The sequence below is a fragment of the Drosophila montana genome, unplaced genomic scaffold, assembly GCF_035044405.1.
Source record: "Drosophila montana isolate Dmon_TW-CO22-7 unplaced genomic scaffold, ASM3504440v1 contig_203_1, whole genome shotgun sequence".
NCBI classification, from domain to species: Eukaryota; Metazoa; Arthropoda; class Insecta; order Diptera; family Drosophilidae; genus Drosophila; species Drosophila montana.
The window spans coordinates 964,655-981,963 of record NW_026996956.1 but is presented as its reverse complement, the minus strand read 5'-3'; the positions used below and the strand labels follow the sequence as shown (position 1 = coordinate 981,963).

The 17,309-nt window shown below is 39.1% G+C and overlaps 3 protein-coding genes across 3 annotated transcripts; 1 reads left to right on the top strand and 2 right to left on the bottom strand.

Annotated features, from left to right (window-relative positions):
* Window positions 1–64: 64 nt before the first annotated feature.
* Window positions 65–1,135, top strand: Prp18 (pre-mRNA processing factor 18). Its single transcript, XM_064679504.1, has one exon. It carries the CDS (start codon window positions 97–99, stop codon window positions 1,111–1,113), a length of 1,017 nt encoding a protein of 338 aa, XP_064535574.1. The 5' UTR covers window positions 65–96; the 3' UTR covers window positions 1,114–1,135.
* P5cr (Pyrroline 5-carboyxlate reductase) lies at window positions 1,129–2,174 on the bottom strand. Its single transcript, XM_064679505.1, has 2 exons — window positions 1,355–2,174; window positions 1,129–1,294 (listed from the first exon to the last, which is right to left on the bottom strand). The coding sequence occupies exons 1-2, from the start codon at window positions 2,131–2,133 to the stop codon at window positions 1,231–1,233; spliced, it is 843 nt and encodes a 280-aa protein (XP_064535575.1). The 5' UTR covers window positions 2,134–2,174; the 3' UTR covers window positions 1,129–1,230.
* Window positions 2,175–3,031: 857 nt separating this feature from the next.
* On the bottom strand, window positions 3,032–17,105 carry Cad99C (cadherin-99C). Its single transcript, XM_064679503.1, has 11 exons — window positions 16,659–17,105; window positions 12,023–12,196; window positions 11,083–11,261; window positions 10,568–10,690; window positions 8,316–8,495; window positions 8,173–8,238; window positions 4,990–7,908; window positions 4,394–4,930; window positions 4,217–4,335; window positions 3,393–4,154; window positions 3,032–3,329 (listed from the first exon to the last, which is right to left on the bottom strand). The coding sequence occupies exons 2-11, from the start codon at window positions 12,189–12,191 to the stop codon at window positions 3,188–3,190; spliced, it is 5,196 nt and encodes a 1,731-aa protein (XP_064535573.1). The 5' UTR covers window positions 12,192–12,196; window positions 16,659–17,105; the 3' UTR covers window positions 3,032–3,187.
* Window positions 17,106–17,309: the final 204 nt, after the last annotated feature.

Here is a 17,309-nt window from a genome sequence, read left to right as displayed (position 1 = left end):
ATACTTGAATTCATTTCAATTACCAATTAATTTGACAGATGGTCATACCTTTTAGTTGTATTTTATTTACAGTTCGTTTGTCGTAAATAAGTCGCTATGGAGATATTAAGAGCCGAAATCGCTCGCAAACGCAAGTTACTTGAGGAAAAGCAATTAGTGGATGATAAAAAAAAGTTTTTTCGCCGCGGCGACCTCAGTGCTAAAGACACCGAGGAAGTGCTACAAAAAGTGGGCTACAAGAAACAAGAGCAAGTTGTGGCGCCCAGGGCTGAGGGCGCATACAGTTTTGTAGCTGATGGACAGAATATTTTACCTCGCCTAGAAGTTATACGCCGACTACGTGAGCGCGGCGAACCCGTGCTTTTATTCGGCGAGACTGAGCCGGAGGCATTTGATAGATTACGAATCTGCGAGATTTCACAGCCCGAAGCCAACCGTGGCTTCCGTAACGATTTCCAGGAAGCAATGGAGCAGGTGGATGCAGCATATTTGCAGGAAATGTTTGCTAACACACCCACTGCCAAGGAGGATAAGAAATCTGACTTCACGGAGCTAGATGAATCCATTTCCTGGGAGAGTATACAGGCGATGGCTCAAAAAATGGGCCGAAACAAAGACTATGACATGGACGTCATCATAACGCTTTTAACATTTCTGCTAAAGTTGTGGAACGCACAGATCGCCAGCTACACCAAGCATGAGAAAATGTCGACGAAAGTGAAAATGACTCGCGTCATTTACACACAGACGAAGGAGTATGTGAAGCCATTATTTCGCAAACTGAAGCATCATACCTTGCCCGAAGACATTCTTGACAGCTTACGGGACATATGTAAGCATTTGCTGAATCGCAATTACATATCAGCAAGTGATGCCTACTTGGAAATGGCCATAGGCAACGCTCCATGGCCAATTGGAGTTACCATGGTGGGCATACATGCCAGAACGGGCCGCGAAAAGATTTTCTCAAAAAACGTCGCTCATGTCATGAACGACGAAACACAACGTAAGTATATTCAGGGACTAAAGCGGCTGATGACCAAATGCCAGGAATACTTTCCAACCGATCCCTCCAAATGTGTCGAGTATGTAAGCAAAAAGGATCGTGAATAAATATATGTACATGGGTTGATTATATCACCGACTTTAGTATATTTAAATGGAACTGTTTGTCATATATGCCTAGAGAGCTTTACCTGTGAAGGGACACACTCAACGGTTTAGATCAACTTATTTTTTGCCCAGCTCAGCTGAGCGTAATGACGACTTTTCCACAGCATTAATAATCGTAGCTCTGCAAAAGAAAATGCAATCTAATTGGTTTTTCTCGCATTTTAAATTGTGGGTTCTCTACCTGAGGTTTCCCTTTTCCAGCTCGTGTACGCCGACGATAGTTGAACCACCAGGTGAACAGACCTCATCGCGCAGGACAGCTGGATGTTTTCCGGTCAAAAGCACCGTCTTGGCGGCGCCCAGTAATGTCTGTGCGGCAAATTGTAATGCCATTTGACGTGGAACTCCCTGTTTCACCGCACCATCGGCAAGGGACTCAATAATGGTGTAAACAAATGCTGGTCCGCAGCCGGTCACACCAGTGACTGCGTCGATCATTGGCTCTGGTACTTGTTGCGCCAAGCCCAATGAGTTTAGCATCAAATGAACTTTTTCTAGATCCTGGTGTGCGACATGCGCATTGCCAGTGTAAACAGTGCATCCCTCTCCTACCTGCATAGAGGTATTGGGCATTGTTCGTATCATCTTCAGGCCCGACATTTCTATGAACGCGAATGTCTCCTCTAGCGTTTGTAGGGTTGTGCCTGCTAAAACTGAGACGAACAACTTGTTTGCGTCTTTTGCCGATGGAACGTGTTTGTATTTGAGCTGTGCTGCACAAAGCCCCAGCATATGGGGCTTAACGCAGATGAAAATAATATCTGTGTGCTCCAATACGTCGTTGTTTTCATCAGTTGTAGTTGCGCCTAGTTCACGCCAGCGGGACAGATTTTCAATATGCGGTCCCGACACCATCACCTGGCTGGCCTTCACAATTCCACCCCGAATAAGGCCGGAACCAATCGAAAATGCCATATTTCCGCCTCCAATAAATCCAATACGCTCATCTAACTTTGCCATCTCGCCGGTTTACAGAAGCAAAAAAAATTGACTTATCGATTGTAAAATTTGTATAATTGTGTGACCAGGCCTCGGAAATGAAAAAATGCATAAGTTCATATTTATAAAATGAAGATAATATGTACATAATAAATCGTAAATAACTGTGTATGTTTTTTAGTTCACGAAAAAAACGTCTTTTCAAATTTATCACTAATATGTGTTAATTCGATTTTATTTAATATTAAGTGAAAGGGCCATAAAATATGCCATATACCGTGCACGTCGTAAACCAAAAATCCGACTAACATAATATATATTAAATATCATACAGAGGCTACCTCACAAATCACAAGCTATTTATAAAAGGTTTTTAATAAAAATATATTCCTGGGCCTGGATATATATTCGCATAAAAGTCGACTTTTAAAATCAATTAAACTGTATTTTTATAATAATAATGCCCACATGCACACAGTTTAACAGACAAGACGGACTTGACTTTGACTAAATTTTAATTGAAAATTTTGATAACAAATTTTTTATATTGTATTACTTTTTTTACTTTGTCCCATTTTGCCTATGAAAATATATGCACAATTAAAAAAAAGCGTTTTCCAATAAAAAAATATAAAATTTTTATTACAAAATCAATCTTGCTTTAAATGCGTAAATACACGTGTTATTATTTCATATAAATTAATAATCAAGGTATAAAAGACGTGATTCATATGTTTATGGACGGCATAAACACTTGTTGATCATTAAATACCCTTTCTTAACATTATGTATACCAATATGCTTGTATACGTTAACTTTATAAAACTAATGACTGCAGTTGTTGCCTGCTTATGTACAAAAATAATTCAATCTTATCAGTTTCTTCTTTATATTTTAAATTATATTTACACATTCTCAATATGATGGCAACAGCTCATTCAGTTTAATTATCTATAACATGTTTGAGAATATACAGCTACTTAAATTCATTTAACGCAAATGACATACTTATGTACATAAATACAACATTAATAAATACACCCAATTTGACACTAATTTGCAGTTAGTTTACTATTCATAGCTCAGTTGTTGTCTCCACCTCGGACCGATCCAAGTCGTTTAAATATGAGAAGCTCATTTGTCCGTAGTCTCGCTTACCAAAAATCACATTTTCATTGGTGAAACTCATATGATTTTGACTCACATCGCCGTTCGATCTAAAATATTGGAAATGAATAACTAATGAATGAATTAAGGGAGAGCAAATTGAATAAACCCACCTTTGAAACAACGGATTGGCTATGGGCAATTCGCCAGCGTATAAACGATTATTTTGCTGGTTATTCCGACCCAGAGTGTTGGTCATGAACTCGTTGCCCCCGTTCAATGAGGCCATTCCGCCAAAGGTATTGCCGCGTCTACCCATCGTACTGTAGCCATTGTTCTGGGCATTGGCATTGGCCAAATTATTCCGGCTTGAAGTGTCATATTTAAAGCCATCATTCTGATATTGATTGCTATTATGGTGCTTAATACGCCCCAAGGTTAGGGTGGCTGGGTTGCCATTTCCGGGGATGCCCAGGGGATTGGCATTGTTGCGGGAATTCATTTCTAGTGTGCGATTAAATGTATTCTGACGATTGTTCAGTGTTAAATTGTTGTTGTTGTTGTTATTGTTGTTCATATTATTGGCTATGTTATTGAGATTATTATGGCGAATGGTGGAAATTGTGCCCGTGCTCGCATCCAAATGCGCGGGACTCGACTGCATTTCTCTTCCGGCACCGCCTCCGCTATTTTGCTTGTGTGTTATGTAGCTGACATTGTCTAGAGAAAATGCATGGTTCTTTGCGCTAAAATCCAGTTGTAAGTCCTCGTCACCATCCGGTGGCACAGCCATGGCCAGCATTTGGGTTTCATACTCCTTCATGTTGGCCACAGCATCGCCAGAATTTGCGGCTTGCGAGTTGACGATCACGGGATCGTAGCGTGTCGGACTTGGTGCCGAGTAATGCCGAATGCGCTGCTTGAAGTTCTTATATCTGCGTAAGAAAATAAACATTCAATAGGGAATTTCTAAAGCATTCAAGAACTAATTACTTACTTGGACCATGATATGCATATGTATATTATGCCGGCTGTACCCAAAATTAGGATAATAATCGATATGGATATAAGCGTGAAAGAAAATACTTCATCATCGATGGCAATTGCTGCTTTGATCTTTAATGAGTTATTTATATTAGTATTGCCTCCTAGATCCCCCACTTTGTTTTCTTACCTTGTGCACTTGCTCTTTTATCTGAATTGGTGCATGGATGCCATCGGCATTGGCTTGCGCTAGATTCGATGCCGCCAAGTTAAGTTCCGAGCTCACTGATGATTCCAGCAACGTCTCTTGGATGATGCTATCGTTACGGCCTAATAGCTTCTCCGATTTTGGATCGATTAGATAAAACCAGACATCGGTTGCCTCGGGATTCTCCACAACCGTGCCGTTGCTCGTTGCGTATTTCCGATTGCTAATACGTTCAATACCGCTGACTAAGCCATTGGTCCTCACCTCAAGCAGCTCTTCCAATGCCGTGTAATGGTTCCGAATCTTATTGGGTGCGGCATTAGAGAAGGCTAGTGCCAAACGGTTTACATCTGTCAACTGATTGACTACGATGCGGGCTCTTGTGTGATGCGAGCCCTGCTCCTGGGCATCATTATCACTGGCCTCCACGTATAATATCATGGGGAATTTAGCATCATTGAAAGGTCTTGCGGTGCGCAAAGTACCCGTATCCTCAGCTAACATAAAGTATGTAGAAGGCTGCAAAAATGCTTGAGTTAAAATCTTGTGACTAAACAGAGTCTAAGTAAGTAGCTTACTAGATTTTCGTTGCGGAAATCCTCTTCATCATAGAGCTTGTATCTCAGTAAACCAAATTTACCCGAATCCCGATCGATGGCGCGTACTTGCAATATGGTTGTGTCAACGTCCATTTCGGGTGTGACAACCGCATAATAGGTCTCATTCTGGCCGTGGAGTCGATTAAATATGAATTCTGGTGGATTATCGTTCTCATCTTGCACCATGATATTGACGGTGGTGCGGTCCTTACGTGGACTTACAAAATACCTCTGTGAGACCAGTTGTAGCTCTAGTGTATACGATATTTTATTTTCAAAATCCAAGGGCTTGGCAAGTATCAGCAGGCAACCATAATCTTCGAAGCTCAGCTCAAAGACGCCCTGCTCATTCCCCCGAACAAATTCGCACTTAAAGTTTGGTGCTCCCTTCGATGGTTTCTTGGAGTTCATGATTTGAATTAGCTTCAACGTGCTATTCACGGCCGTGGACTCAGGCACACTGAGGACGTAGCTGTCATCACCAAAAGCGAGTCCGACTGTTTCCGAGCTTGTATTTGGGCCTTTTTCACTGTTCATCTGATGTTCCATTAGGTTCTCTTCGTCGGAATCAACCAACAGGTGGCGGACAAACACTGGCAGCATGGCGACTGAACTAAGCTGCGGTTCCCCCATATCATAGGCTCGAATGTCCACCTGGTACTCGGTATCCTCTTGCTTGCGCAGTTCATCGCGAATACGCACCGCTCCTGTATCGGGATCAACTTGAAAATATTTCAACGCCTTGCCACGCCCTACTAGCTCATACCGAATCACATTGCCCGGTGGCGTTCCATCGCCATCAATTGCGGGCATGGTCGCTATGACTGATCCAATGGGCTGGTCATCGTTGACAGTCACCGGACCCGGTACTGATATGAACACAGGGCGCACATCATTGCGGTCCTCGACCTCGACCACGATGCGCACAGTGTCGCCCAGTGCATCTCCGTCATTTTCAATGGTTCCGATGATCAACTGATGTTGTTGCTGCGTTTCGTAGTCCAAGCCCTTTGTTGTTCGAATTTCGCCCGTGTCAGGGGCGACTTTAAACAGCTCGGCATCGCCTTTTCGCAGCACATATGTGATTTCTGGTATGGAGTCCGGATCATGGGCTTGTACTGTGGCCACCAGAAAGTTGGGCATGTTTTCGGGAATCCGCACACTGATGCTGGCATCATTGAACTTTGGCACCTCATCGGGCAGATCGTGAACAACAACTGTCACACTTGCCGTACCCAGACGAGCATCGGGTGCTCCATCCTTGGCTGTCACCACAAATTTGTATTCATTGAGGCGCTCGAAGTCTAGCTTATCGGAGGTGCGTATCTCGCCAGATTTATTATTGATGGAGAATGGTATATCCGTGGGTATTGAGTATGTTATCTCAGCATTGACACCCTCATCCGCATCTGTGGCATGCACAATGCCCACAAAAGCATATTCCAAGCCCTCATCCACATGGAACACATAGGGCTGGGTAAGCTCATCAAACTCGGGATTTTTATCGTTGATATCGGTAACCTTAATGTTTACTGTGGCACTGCTGGACAGTCCACCGTTGTCTTCCGCCTTCACAATTAGCTGATAACGTGTGAGGCTCTCGCGATCTAGTTTCCGTATAACCATAATAACACCACTTTGCTGGCCAACAGAGAATTGCCTAAGATCGTTACCGGATATGATTGAGTAGACAACTGGATCGTTTTCCGGGTCATCGGCATGTACGACTGTGACCGTTGAATTAATTTCGGCACCCTCACTAACCTGCACTTCGTACAGCATGTGTGTGAAACGAGGCGGTTTTGTATTCGGGCCCGGTGTTACGGTCACCTCAACAATTGCCTGGGAGGAGAGCCCACCAATGTCAGTTGCTTGGACCGTTATGCTGTATTGCTCTCCGGCGAGCAAGCGCCCTTGAGTTTGAATCTCTCCGGTTTGTTCGTTGATATGGAATTTTTGCATACCATTATTGGAGACATGGTATATAGAATAGGCGACCACGGCATTAGCACCCTCATCAATGTCCGTTGCCATCATTTGTGTCACCAAGCGCTGCTCGTGCTGATCGCCGGCTGAAATGGAAATGGGAGCAACCATCGCCAATTTTGGAGCGTTATCGTTAACATCACGTAAATGTACGGTTAGGCTCAGTGGGGCACTGGCCGCGTTTGTTCGGGGCTCCCGTGCAACAACCTGAAACTTGTAGCGTCCTGGCGCAGGTGGATCACGGTCTAAGCCTTCTTCGTTGACAATCAGAACTCCATTGCTCGTCACATTAAATGACGGCGTCGTCAATTCATATATATAGTCGGGCTTTGGATCGTCCTCACCCAAATCATCGTCTGTTGTTCTTAATGAGATTGGTATTCCATTCGCATCCACAACTTTCGTGCCGATTGCTGAATTCTCATCAACATATCCCACAATATCTGTGGACGATATAACCGGTGGATTTGCATCCACTGGCTTCACAGCAATGGTCAGCTTAGCCGTCGTGAAGCGACGTGGAGCCGGTGAGATCTCTTCGGCTCGCACTATAATATCATATCTTTTGGCTGTCGAAGTATCAACAGCTTTAATCTGCTTTAAAACACCCGTTTCCTCATCAATTTCGAAGTAGTCCGCGTAGTTGCCGGGAATACCACTGGCAAAACTATAACGTATTCGCGAACTTATTGTGTCCAGATCCACGGCCTGTATTCGTTCAGGTAGAACATTAAGCACACCTTGTACCGAGCCTGCAGGTACGGACGCAGTGTACTCAGGATTAATACAAGCACCATCCAGTAGCACGCAGCCACGGTAGATAAAAGACGGGTCCATATCATCAGAATCGGCTATGTTTACGGTCAGAGTTGTGGTCGAAGATAGTCGCTCCGCAACATTTCGCGCACGATCCTAAATACAAAATTAAATGGTTAGTTTGATAAACTTCATATACATTAAGGAAAAAGAACAACAACAAAATAAATAAATAAAAATATTTAAAATGCAAATTTACAAAACATTGCATCAAGCCAAGTTTTATAATGGGACTCGGACTCAGACGCAGACGTCATGCGTAAAATGTTAATTTATCTTAAAAGCATCTCCTCGATCTTATATTTTAAATACTGAAATACACATTAAATAATCTTATAACTGCCATACAATTTTACTTACCGATGCTACAATGGTCAAATAAAATCGTTGTATCTTTTCGTAATCCAACGTCTTGGCCACTGTCACCTGGAAATATGGGAAAATTAAAGCGAATTATATTCCATTCTCAAATTTACATGTTATGTGAATCCTTTGCTATTTACCTGTCCTTGGTGGGGAAATGATATTGCGAAAGTTCCGAAACCATCGGCGCTAGTCAACTTATCATCTTCGGTCGTGTTGATATTGCCCTTAACTATAAAATACTCGACTAGACCATTTACGCCAGCATCTTTATCGAGCGCCTGTATATTCCGATACACAGTCGTTCCTAAGGGTGTGCTCTATAATAAAAATAGATCATTTAATTATTAACATTAGTAAAAGTTAATTTTAAATAATTTATTCTTCATTATCTTAATATGCTGATCAATAATCAATAAATAACAAAAAATATAAAATTGTATATCTTCGGCACGGCAAATATTTAATACCCTTGTAGACATTTGCCTTACGGGCTTGTACATATGTGAGAGAGATATGAGAAGCTCATAAGTGCTGAGTTTGATGAAAATATCTTGCCATTCAAAAAATTATGTACTGCAACAGAAAGACGGACCTAAGCAAAGTTTTGATAGCTTTAAAACTGAGATACAAGTCTGCATAAAAACAGCAAGACGGTCCCGGCTTTATAATCTCGACTGTTGATGTGGATCTAGAATCTATGTACTAAAATATGCTTCTATGCATTACACATTTCATCACAAATTTATAGTAGCCTGTACAAGGGTATAACAAGAGGGATCTTGTCGAGAATGCCCGACTAAAGGACACTCTGTAGCAAAAAACTGATCTTTTTCAATAATGTAAAAAAAAACTTATAAAATTGTTTAGCGTATAACCTGACTCTATAATTTCCGACATTGGCACCTTCATATAGACGGACTGACGACATGACACGATTAATTCAGCTCATTAGCCTGATCAAGAATATATACTTCATATGTTCTAAGCATTTGACATTAATATGCCAGCCCACATATAATATATCTAAATATATATTTGACCTAAACTTATATGCCCGTTTTACCCAGTTTAAAAAGTTGGTCGGACCTCGCCAAAGGCTATAATTAAGTTTAAATAAGCTTATGCGGCTGTTCATTGAAAATATCGGTGGATGCCTCAAAACCTTAGAACTGGCCGCAAAATGTTGATAAATTTGACTTATAGATGAAGAAACAATAAAAGTTACGATAATGATTGTTACCGTTTTATGCCGTGCAAATATGCTAAATACGATGCGCCGGAAACCAAAAATGGCATGTTCATGAAAATTAGGTAGCCACGGCTATTGCTATTGCTATTGTTGTTAGCCTCTTCAGACTGTGTGCCGGACGGCTTCAGGCGGCACCGCTGCTGCAAAGCCAACGACAACAACAGCAACAACAAAAACAAAAAAACAAGCTGGGTGACAAAACGTGCCCAACCACATTGAGATGCACCAAAAGTGCAGTTATATAACGGGCAAAAAGCAAACAGCCTTTTACATTTAACTATCACAATGTAGGCTTGTAAGTAGTATCTGTAAGTATGTTGGCCCCCTCTGCAGCCGGGCAGCACACGAGCCGCCTCTCACCCTCAGGGTTACCTGTTACTTGTGCCCCATCATTCCGCCTGCTGGTCGCGGGCGAGAAGTTACTTAGTCATCGGATTGAACTTTTCAATTGGTTTCGCTGCCTGCATAGAGCACAGGTATATTAAATGGCAAGCGATTGCTATTTGGCTTGTACTTAGTATGCGATTTTTGGCAAGGTGCAACATATCGAGGAATGTTTCAGGCTTCGATACCCACAGGAATGGGCCACAAGGCTGTCACCAATGCTTATTGTGACAGAAAAAATGTCTATCAATAAATGATACATTTTCCTGATCAGCAGGAAAATATCTACCCATCTTGGCACAAGAATCCAGACCCAAATTTTCGTAACGTATGATATTTCTTGTGCACACACATATCTTTCTGAGCACTGCACATTTACTTTTCTCTAAATTGTACGCATGGACAAAAAATCACAACTACCAAAATTGATATACCTGGCTCCTACAATCTCTTAAATCACGTGGGTTTGGAAATCGGAAATACCTTTTTGATTTATGACAACGGATTTGATTAAGAAATTAATACTTTATGGAATCCGAGATGTCTCGTTTTCTCTTTCTCTTTCTCTTTCAACAGGTTGCTGTTAAGACATTTTTGGTCTCAGCACTCACTAAAAGGAAAAACTTACATCTGTTTTAAATTTATTCAAAATCAAGTTAAGAAATGTGAAAATTGTACGAATGAATAAATTATTGTGATGATTATATTTATTCGCACTGTATGTACAAGTACTTGCTATAGGAGAATGTAACTTACCTCTGGTACAGTGATTTCATAGGGTGTGTTCATAAAATGTGGTGCATTGTCGTTGACATCGGATACCCTTACAATGATCGGAATATTACGCTTCTTATTTGACTCGCGGATGGTGCAGGAGACCTAAAACACATAATTAAATTGCATTTTTTAGTGTAAGTAATCTGCTTGCATTTCACCTGCAGACTTTGTTTTGAATTAAAGTTCGCAGCTTGTTTAAGGTTGAGCCAGAAGTCGATTGCAAAGTTTTTTGATAATAGAACCGGGAAGTTCTTGAAATATCTACCGGCTGACATTATTTAAAAATTTTTTAACTCCAAAAGAGTTTCATTTAAGTTCATTTTAATAGAAACAAAATAACTTATTTAAAGAATATAAGCCTTAGATTTAACGAGTTTAATCATGTTATTATCTAAGTAAAAAAAAATTATAAGGGCTTTCTGAGAATTATATACATACTTGAACGAAGTTTAACTTACGTAACTGAATAACTAAAATTCAATGCAATAACTCACCTGGAACACAATGTGACTAAGATTCTCCTCATCGCGATCAAGTGGCTGAATCAGCTTCAGGCTCTTTCCCTCTAGTAGGAAAGTCGGATGTCCCTTTGGAAAGACTAGATCGAGCGCAATTTCCGTGTATGGATCACCGAAAATAGGCAGCTGTGCAGGTATTGTACTTTGCCCAGTGACTGTGGATGATTCAAATAAAATAAATAATTACTTAATAGACCACATATTTGGACTATTGAAAACCGAAGCTCAGTCAGAAAGACAACAGTCAGAAAGACAACTGACAAGAAGGGCATGTTTGTGTCGACATCAGCCTTTCACTTTGTCTTTGTGACTTGAAGTATTTATATGAAAAATGTTGGGACAATCATTTTCTACTCAATTATTGGAAAATGTGTGCAGACACACAGAGGAACGGAAACCACGGATCCAATTTCCACTTTTCAGTTTTCCATCGTAAGTGGATCGGCCATGTTTACGTCTATCCATTGAAGTTCAATTTTTGTAAAAATCAAATCAACATGTGTGATATTTAAAATATTCTTGCTGGAATATTTCTTCTACTTTAAATTTAGCTGCGTCTAAAACCATTTGCCAGTAGGTATTGCCACAAAGCCGATCGAATATGTATGTGTGAATCTGTGTCTCATGCGATGAGAAACTACAGTTGCCCTTACCATTTCTTTCCTCTACTTAGTTGCTGTTATAATACGCGTATTTAATTAGATTTGATTGCCTAGGAAATTGTAGTCGATCGAACAATGCATTCGATATTCCAATTATGTTATATTTTCTTTCATGTAAGTGTTCTGAATAGTTACCTATTCAGTATATAAGTATATATTTATTTATTATATAAGATAGCCTGCATAATCTAGATCAGGGAGTATTGATTTTACATATTCCTTTGTATACATTCATAAAATTCTAAAATACTTACAATTCCCTCGACTCTCTTCTATATCCAGTATTATGTTAGTTTGGCCCGTTTCCACCTCGCACATTTGGGATTTACCCAAAACACAGACTGTATATTGACAGCTACATAGCAGCAGAAGAAGTCCCAAAAAGCCAGGTCTCAGAGGTGTGGTCGCTTTGTGTGAAATCATTTTAGCTGCAAGGAAGCAAAATAACTTAGCAAATGTATTTGACGATATATAAACCAATAAGCTTATGTTATTATTTATAGCACTTGTATTTTAATGTTTTATTTTAAAAATTGTTGATTATTGCAAATGCACAAGCAGCGTGCCACTAAAATGTGGTCTGCATAAATACATATAAATAAATACAAGTTTTCAGTTAAAGAAGGTACTTCTGCTTAAGGATATAGTCAAAAGCAGCTGTAAGTATGTATTTATATATGCAAAAAGGTGGCTGGCAGAACCTTAAATGGCATGACATCAATATGCAATAAATATTTAACTTGCCCATCTTGGAGCTGTCTACGCGTTTTTCTTGTTGCCCACTTTAGAACTGCCCATATAAAGGCCTTTGGGACTCGAAGATAAGATTTTGTAGTCTGCCTATTCGTGAAAAGCGCACGACACAACATTGCCGAGCTTCAACAAAAAAGAACGTAATCTTGCGTATATTTCGTGGTTAACTTCACACGGAGCTTCTGAGTAGTTGGCAACACATAATTGGTCCAACATAATCATGGTTTTATATCGTAATTTAACTACATGTGTGGTGGTATAAAATTGTATAACGCATTATTCTATTGACGATGTGACTGTTGACCCTTTGCAGCACTATCTAATTTTATTAATATTATTATTAATTAATATTACTGTTAGCAATGATATTTTTTATATAAGTACTGGCTGTTTTGGTCTAAGGATAAGGCATCAGCAAAGCCCGGGATGATTACACCGAGGACTATAGATTATTGTCTAGATTATTAATTAAAATTAGTATACATACATGATTAGATAGATACATGCATATAAATATATGCTTATATATATATGCTTATATATATATGCCTTTAAATATATAATTTACTAGCGGGTATAACCCGGCCTTGCCCGTGGCACGTATGTTATAAAATCAATGTTCTAAAAAAAATTTTGAAATAATTTTGAAACTGATCGGACGGTAAACAAACAAATTTCATATAAACCTTTTCCGCTAATTTACCACTGTTGCAGGTGGAATTTCCCAAATCGCTGAAATATGTATTCATTAAGTTCTTATGTAGAGCTTTGAAAATAAGTTTGAAGCAATTCGCACAAAAAATCTTTGAGTCGCATTCCACCCGAAAAAGTTTGGATTTTGCGAAAAGTGTGAAACACGTCTCAAATGATTTTTCTTATAGATCTTTGGAAACGAATTTGAGCGCGAAACGTCACCCACCAAATCTTTGACCTCCATTTTTACCAAGGAGGAATGGATTTTCCTAAAAGTTTGAAACACCCCTCAAATGAATTTGAACAAAGGTCTTTGAACATAAGTTTGAGGCCGATCGGATGGTAAACAGAAAAGTTACATACAAACGTTTTTCGCGATTTTTCCACACTTGCGGGTGGAATTTCTCTAAACCCCGTCTTAACGTGCACCTACATCACATAAGGTAACTACAGTACAAATTTCAGTTTTTTATCTGTTACGGTTTGGGCTTTGCGTTGATCACCAATCAGTCAGTCAGTCAGTCAGGACAAACAATCTCTATATATAAAACTGTTTGTCCTGACTGACTGACTGACTGACTGATTGGTGATCAACGCACAGCCCAAACCGTAAGAGCTAGGAAGCTGAAATTTTAACTGTAGCTACCTTATGTGATGTAGGTGCACGTTAAGACGGGGTTTCGGGAAATTCCACCCGCAAGAGTGAAAAATCGCGAAAAACGTTTGTATGTAACTTTTTTGATTAACATCCGATCGGCCCCAAACTTATTTTCAAAGATCTTTGCTCAAATTCATTTAAGGGGTGTTTCACACTTTTCGAAAAATCCGTTCCTCCTTGGTGGAAATGGAGTTAAAAAATTTGGTGGGTGACGTTTCGCGCTCAAATTCGATTCCAAAGATCTATAAGAAAAATCATTTGAGACGTGTTTCACACTTTTCGCAGAATTTAAACATTTTCGGGTGGAATGCGACTTAAAGATTTTTTATTGCGAAGTTTTTAATTGTGTCCGATTTTCTTCAAACTTATTTTCAAAGGTATACATAAAAATGTAATGAGTACGTGTTTCAGCGATTGGGAAATTCATATTTTGAAGAGGTTGCAAAATGTGTTGCACATACAGGAACTGCGAATTTCCTGGTCGGACATATTTGATGTACAAATTCTCGTCTTAAGTAGAACCTACCTAAGCAGCGTATATTTCAAGATTTGTGCAAAATTTGTACTTATATATTTTAAATCTATATATTTTTTCATTTCAGACTTTTGACAAGCTTCGAATTCCGCTTAAACCGGAAAAACAGTATATATGCCAAAGGTTAAAACTGAGATGGTGTGCACAAATTTTTCCATCAAGGCCTGAAGCATTTGGAGGCACCAATTTTTTAATTGACCACGTGTCGCGTTACGTCTGGTATCATATTCTACATTTCAACATATAATATTCTGACTGTACAAGTCAGCACTATCAATTCAAAATTAAAAATGCATATGCACTCAAAATTTAAAAGTGTTGGACTGTGTACGTGCATAAACTCAGGAAAAAAATAGCTCGCTAATATTAACATTTGAGACATGTATACACACCGCGATTTAACTTAAAGAACAAAAATGGAAAAAGGGAGCGACTAACTTCGTCAAAATACTTATGCCTATGAGCGTCGGGGTTATCGCTTTGATCATGCCAAAGTTGCCTGCGAGCAAATGTGCCGATTAATTTGATTATTCGCGACTGCGACTGCTTAGCGTCTAATCAATTGGAAGAGTGGTTTTAATGTAAGCTATTGTAATCTGCGTGGAACGTATGTTAAGTATGATTAAGAGAAAGGCAACTGAATTAAGAGAGCACGCTCATATAAGGAATTATCGCATTAGATGTATTTTTAGAAATCATTTGAAATACAATTGAAAGTAAGGCAAATAATCTAAACTAAATAAAAGTAAGTGAAATTCTGTAAAGCACTTACACTCCTCGACACTTGAATGGGATACCCCTTAAGTTTCTATTCTATCACCTACTGCTCCCAACCCAAGCATGCTAGAGACAATTTATTTTTATGAAACTTCGTTTAATTGTTGTTATTTAAAGTACTTACAAAAAGTCTGCCTTGAATGGCGAATTCTGATTATTTTTAACATAAGGAATATTTAATTTTAGGGTACTTCTGGTATAATAGATTTTAAGAAAAGGTTGAATAGTGTGTGATGCTCGTTTCTGCTGAAACCTTAATACAATTGGTTCATTTGACATGCGGTTTTGAGATATGCGGTTTTATGGGATTTCTGTGCCAATATCTTACATGTGAAAATAATTTTTATTTTTATTCATGTACACTACATGTGAACATATAAAAAAATATATACAATTTATTTCAATTTATTTTTATTTTTGAAAAGATTATTAATTTACTCCTGGGTAACTCCTGAGTTATATGCACATTTATATTTTTACTGCATGGAACACAGCTTAACCGGATTTTTGACGAAACTATGCGTTTGACTTCAATCAAGTTTGACACGCCGATAAGGACAACTTTCACTTGATTTATCTTATAAGTGGGATGAGCACAGTTAACCGATAGACAAATAAGAGCTTGATTTATCGCATACAATGATAAACAGTGTTAATATTCGTTAAACTACCTGGTTAATAGTATAAATAACCACACCGGCAGCCGATTCATTCAGGATTTGAATAGATTAAGGTTTTCACTTTTGCCAACATGGCAATGGCCGATCAAACACACACACACACACACACACACGCACACACACACACAAACACAAACACACAGGCACCCACATCAGTTGGCCAAAAATCATTTTAACCTGCTCAAAAATCTGCAAAACGTGCAGCACAACAACAATACTCTCTGTGGCTGTGGGCCTGGTTGCGGGCAGTAAAAGTAGTGTGGCAAGTTGATGTTGTTCGTCTGGCGACTCTCTAAGTCTCCATGTGACAGCAGTTTATTTGCAAACGCTTTTCAACACACGTGACCCCAATTGCCAACCCCAACATAATATAGCTTTTCCCAAGCGAAATTGAGGTCAGCTTAGTAACCCAAGACGTCCTGTAATTGTAATCGACGTAAATGCCGTGTTTCCGAATTATAAGAGTGCAGACGCATTATAAGCCAACACAATTATTATAATATTCTGATATTATTTGGTTAGAACGATGTCTATTTTATAGCTGAGCCGACGTTTTGATATTATATGTTAATTTTATTTACTGATCTTTTGGATTCTGTATGCGAAGATTTCACTTTTGATTTATTTTTGCATTTCATTTCCTGCATTAGCAGGTTTGTTTGGATTTTGGGTTTTAAATATAGACATATAGGTAATAGAAAGTATAATCTCTTAAAGTGCAAATAAAGAATCGATGATTTCATCTAGTCACACTTTTAACTTGAAAATTCATCAGTTTTTTATAACTCTTTTACCTTTTCAACTTCTTGAATTATAATTTATTTCACAAAAATGAGCACATCATTGCAGAGCTTTATATAAGACCTTCATTTGCAGAGAAAACCACAATATTTAGAAGGTGTTTTAGTTGATTAATAATCCCACGAGCTGTTGCAGAATGCCAGATTGCTTTTTCTTTATTATTTTTACAGTTCGTTTTGTGTACACATAGTTAAGCTGGTGGGGCTAGCGCGAAGCTCGTATTAAATATTTGAGGTAAGCGCGCACGACGATTATAACACCTGAAGACACAGGTAGCTGGCGTGGAACTGACTTTGGCGACCATGGCAGCACCGCGGCAACAAGTGGGCGCTGTGTTCGAAACGGTTAAGAAATCTGGTTTGTGTGTGTTAAACTGGTTTTGGTACTTGTTTGGCTGGTGATACAAGTAAAAGGATTATGTACAAATAAGTATGTACATGCGCATGTGTGTATAAATGTGTGCGCTGTGTGTATGTAAATATATGTTGGAAATAGTTGATAATAATAATTCTATTATAAGTGTTGGCAAAGAAAATGTAGTTCATGTAAGAAGTGTTATTAATTAACATATTATATTTGCCACTTAGCACTTGGTAGTAGTATCCACAAAATGTTTAAATTTTCTCTAACCCTATTCACACGTC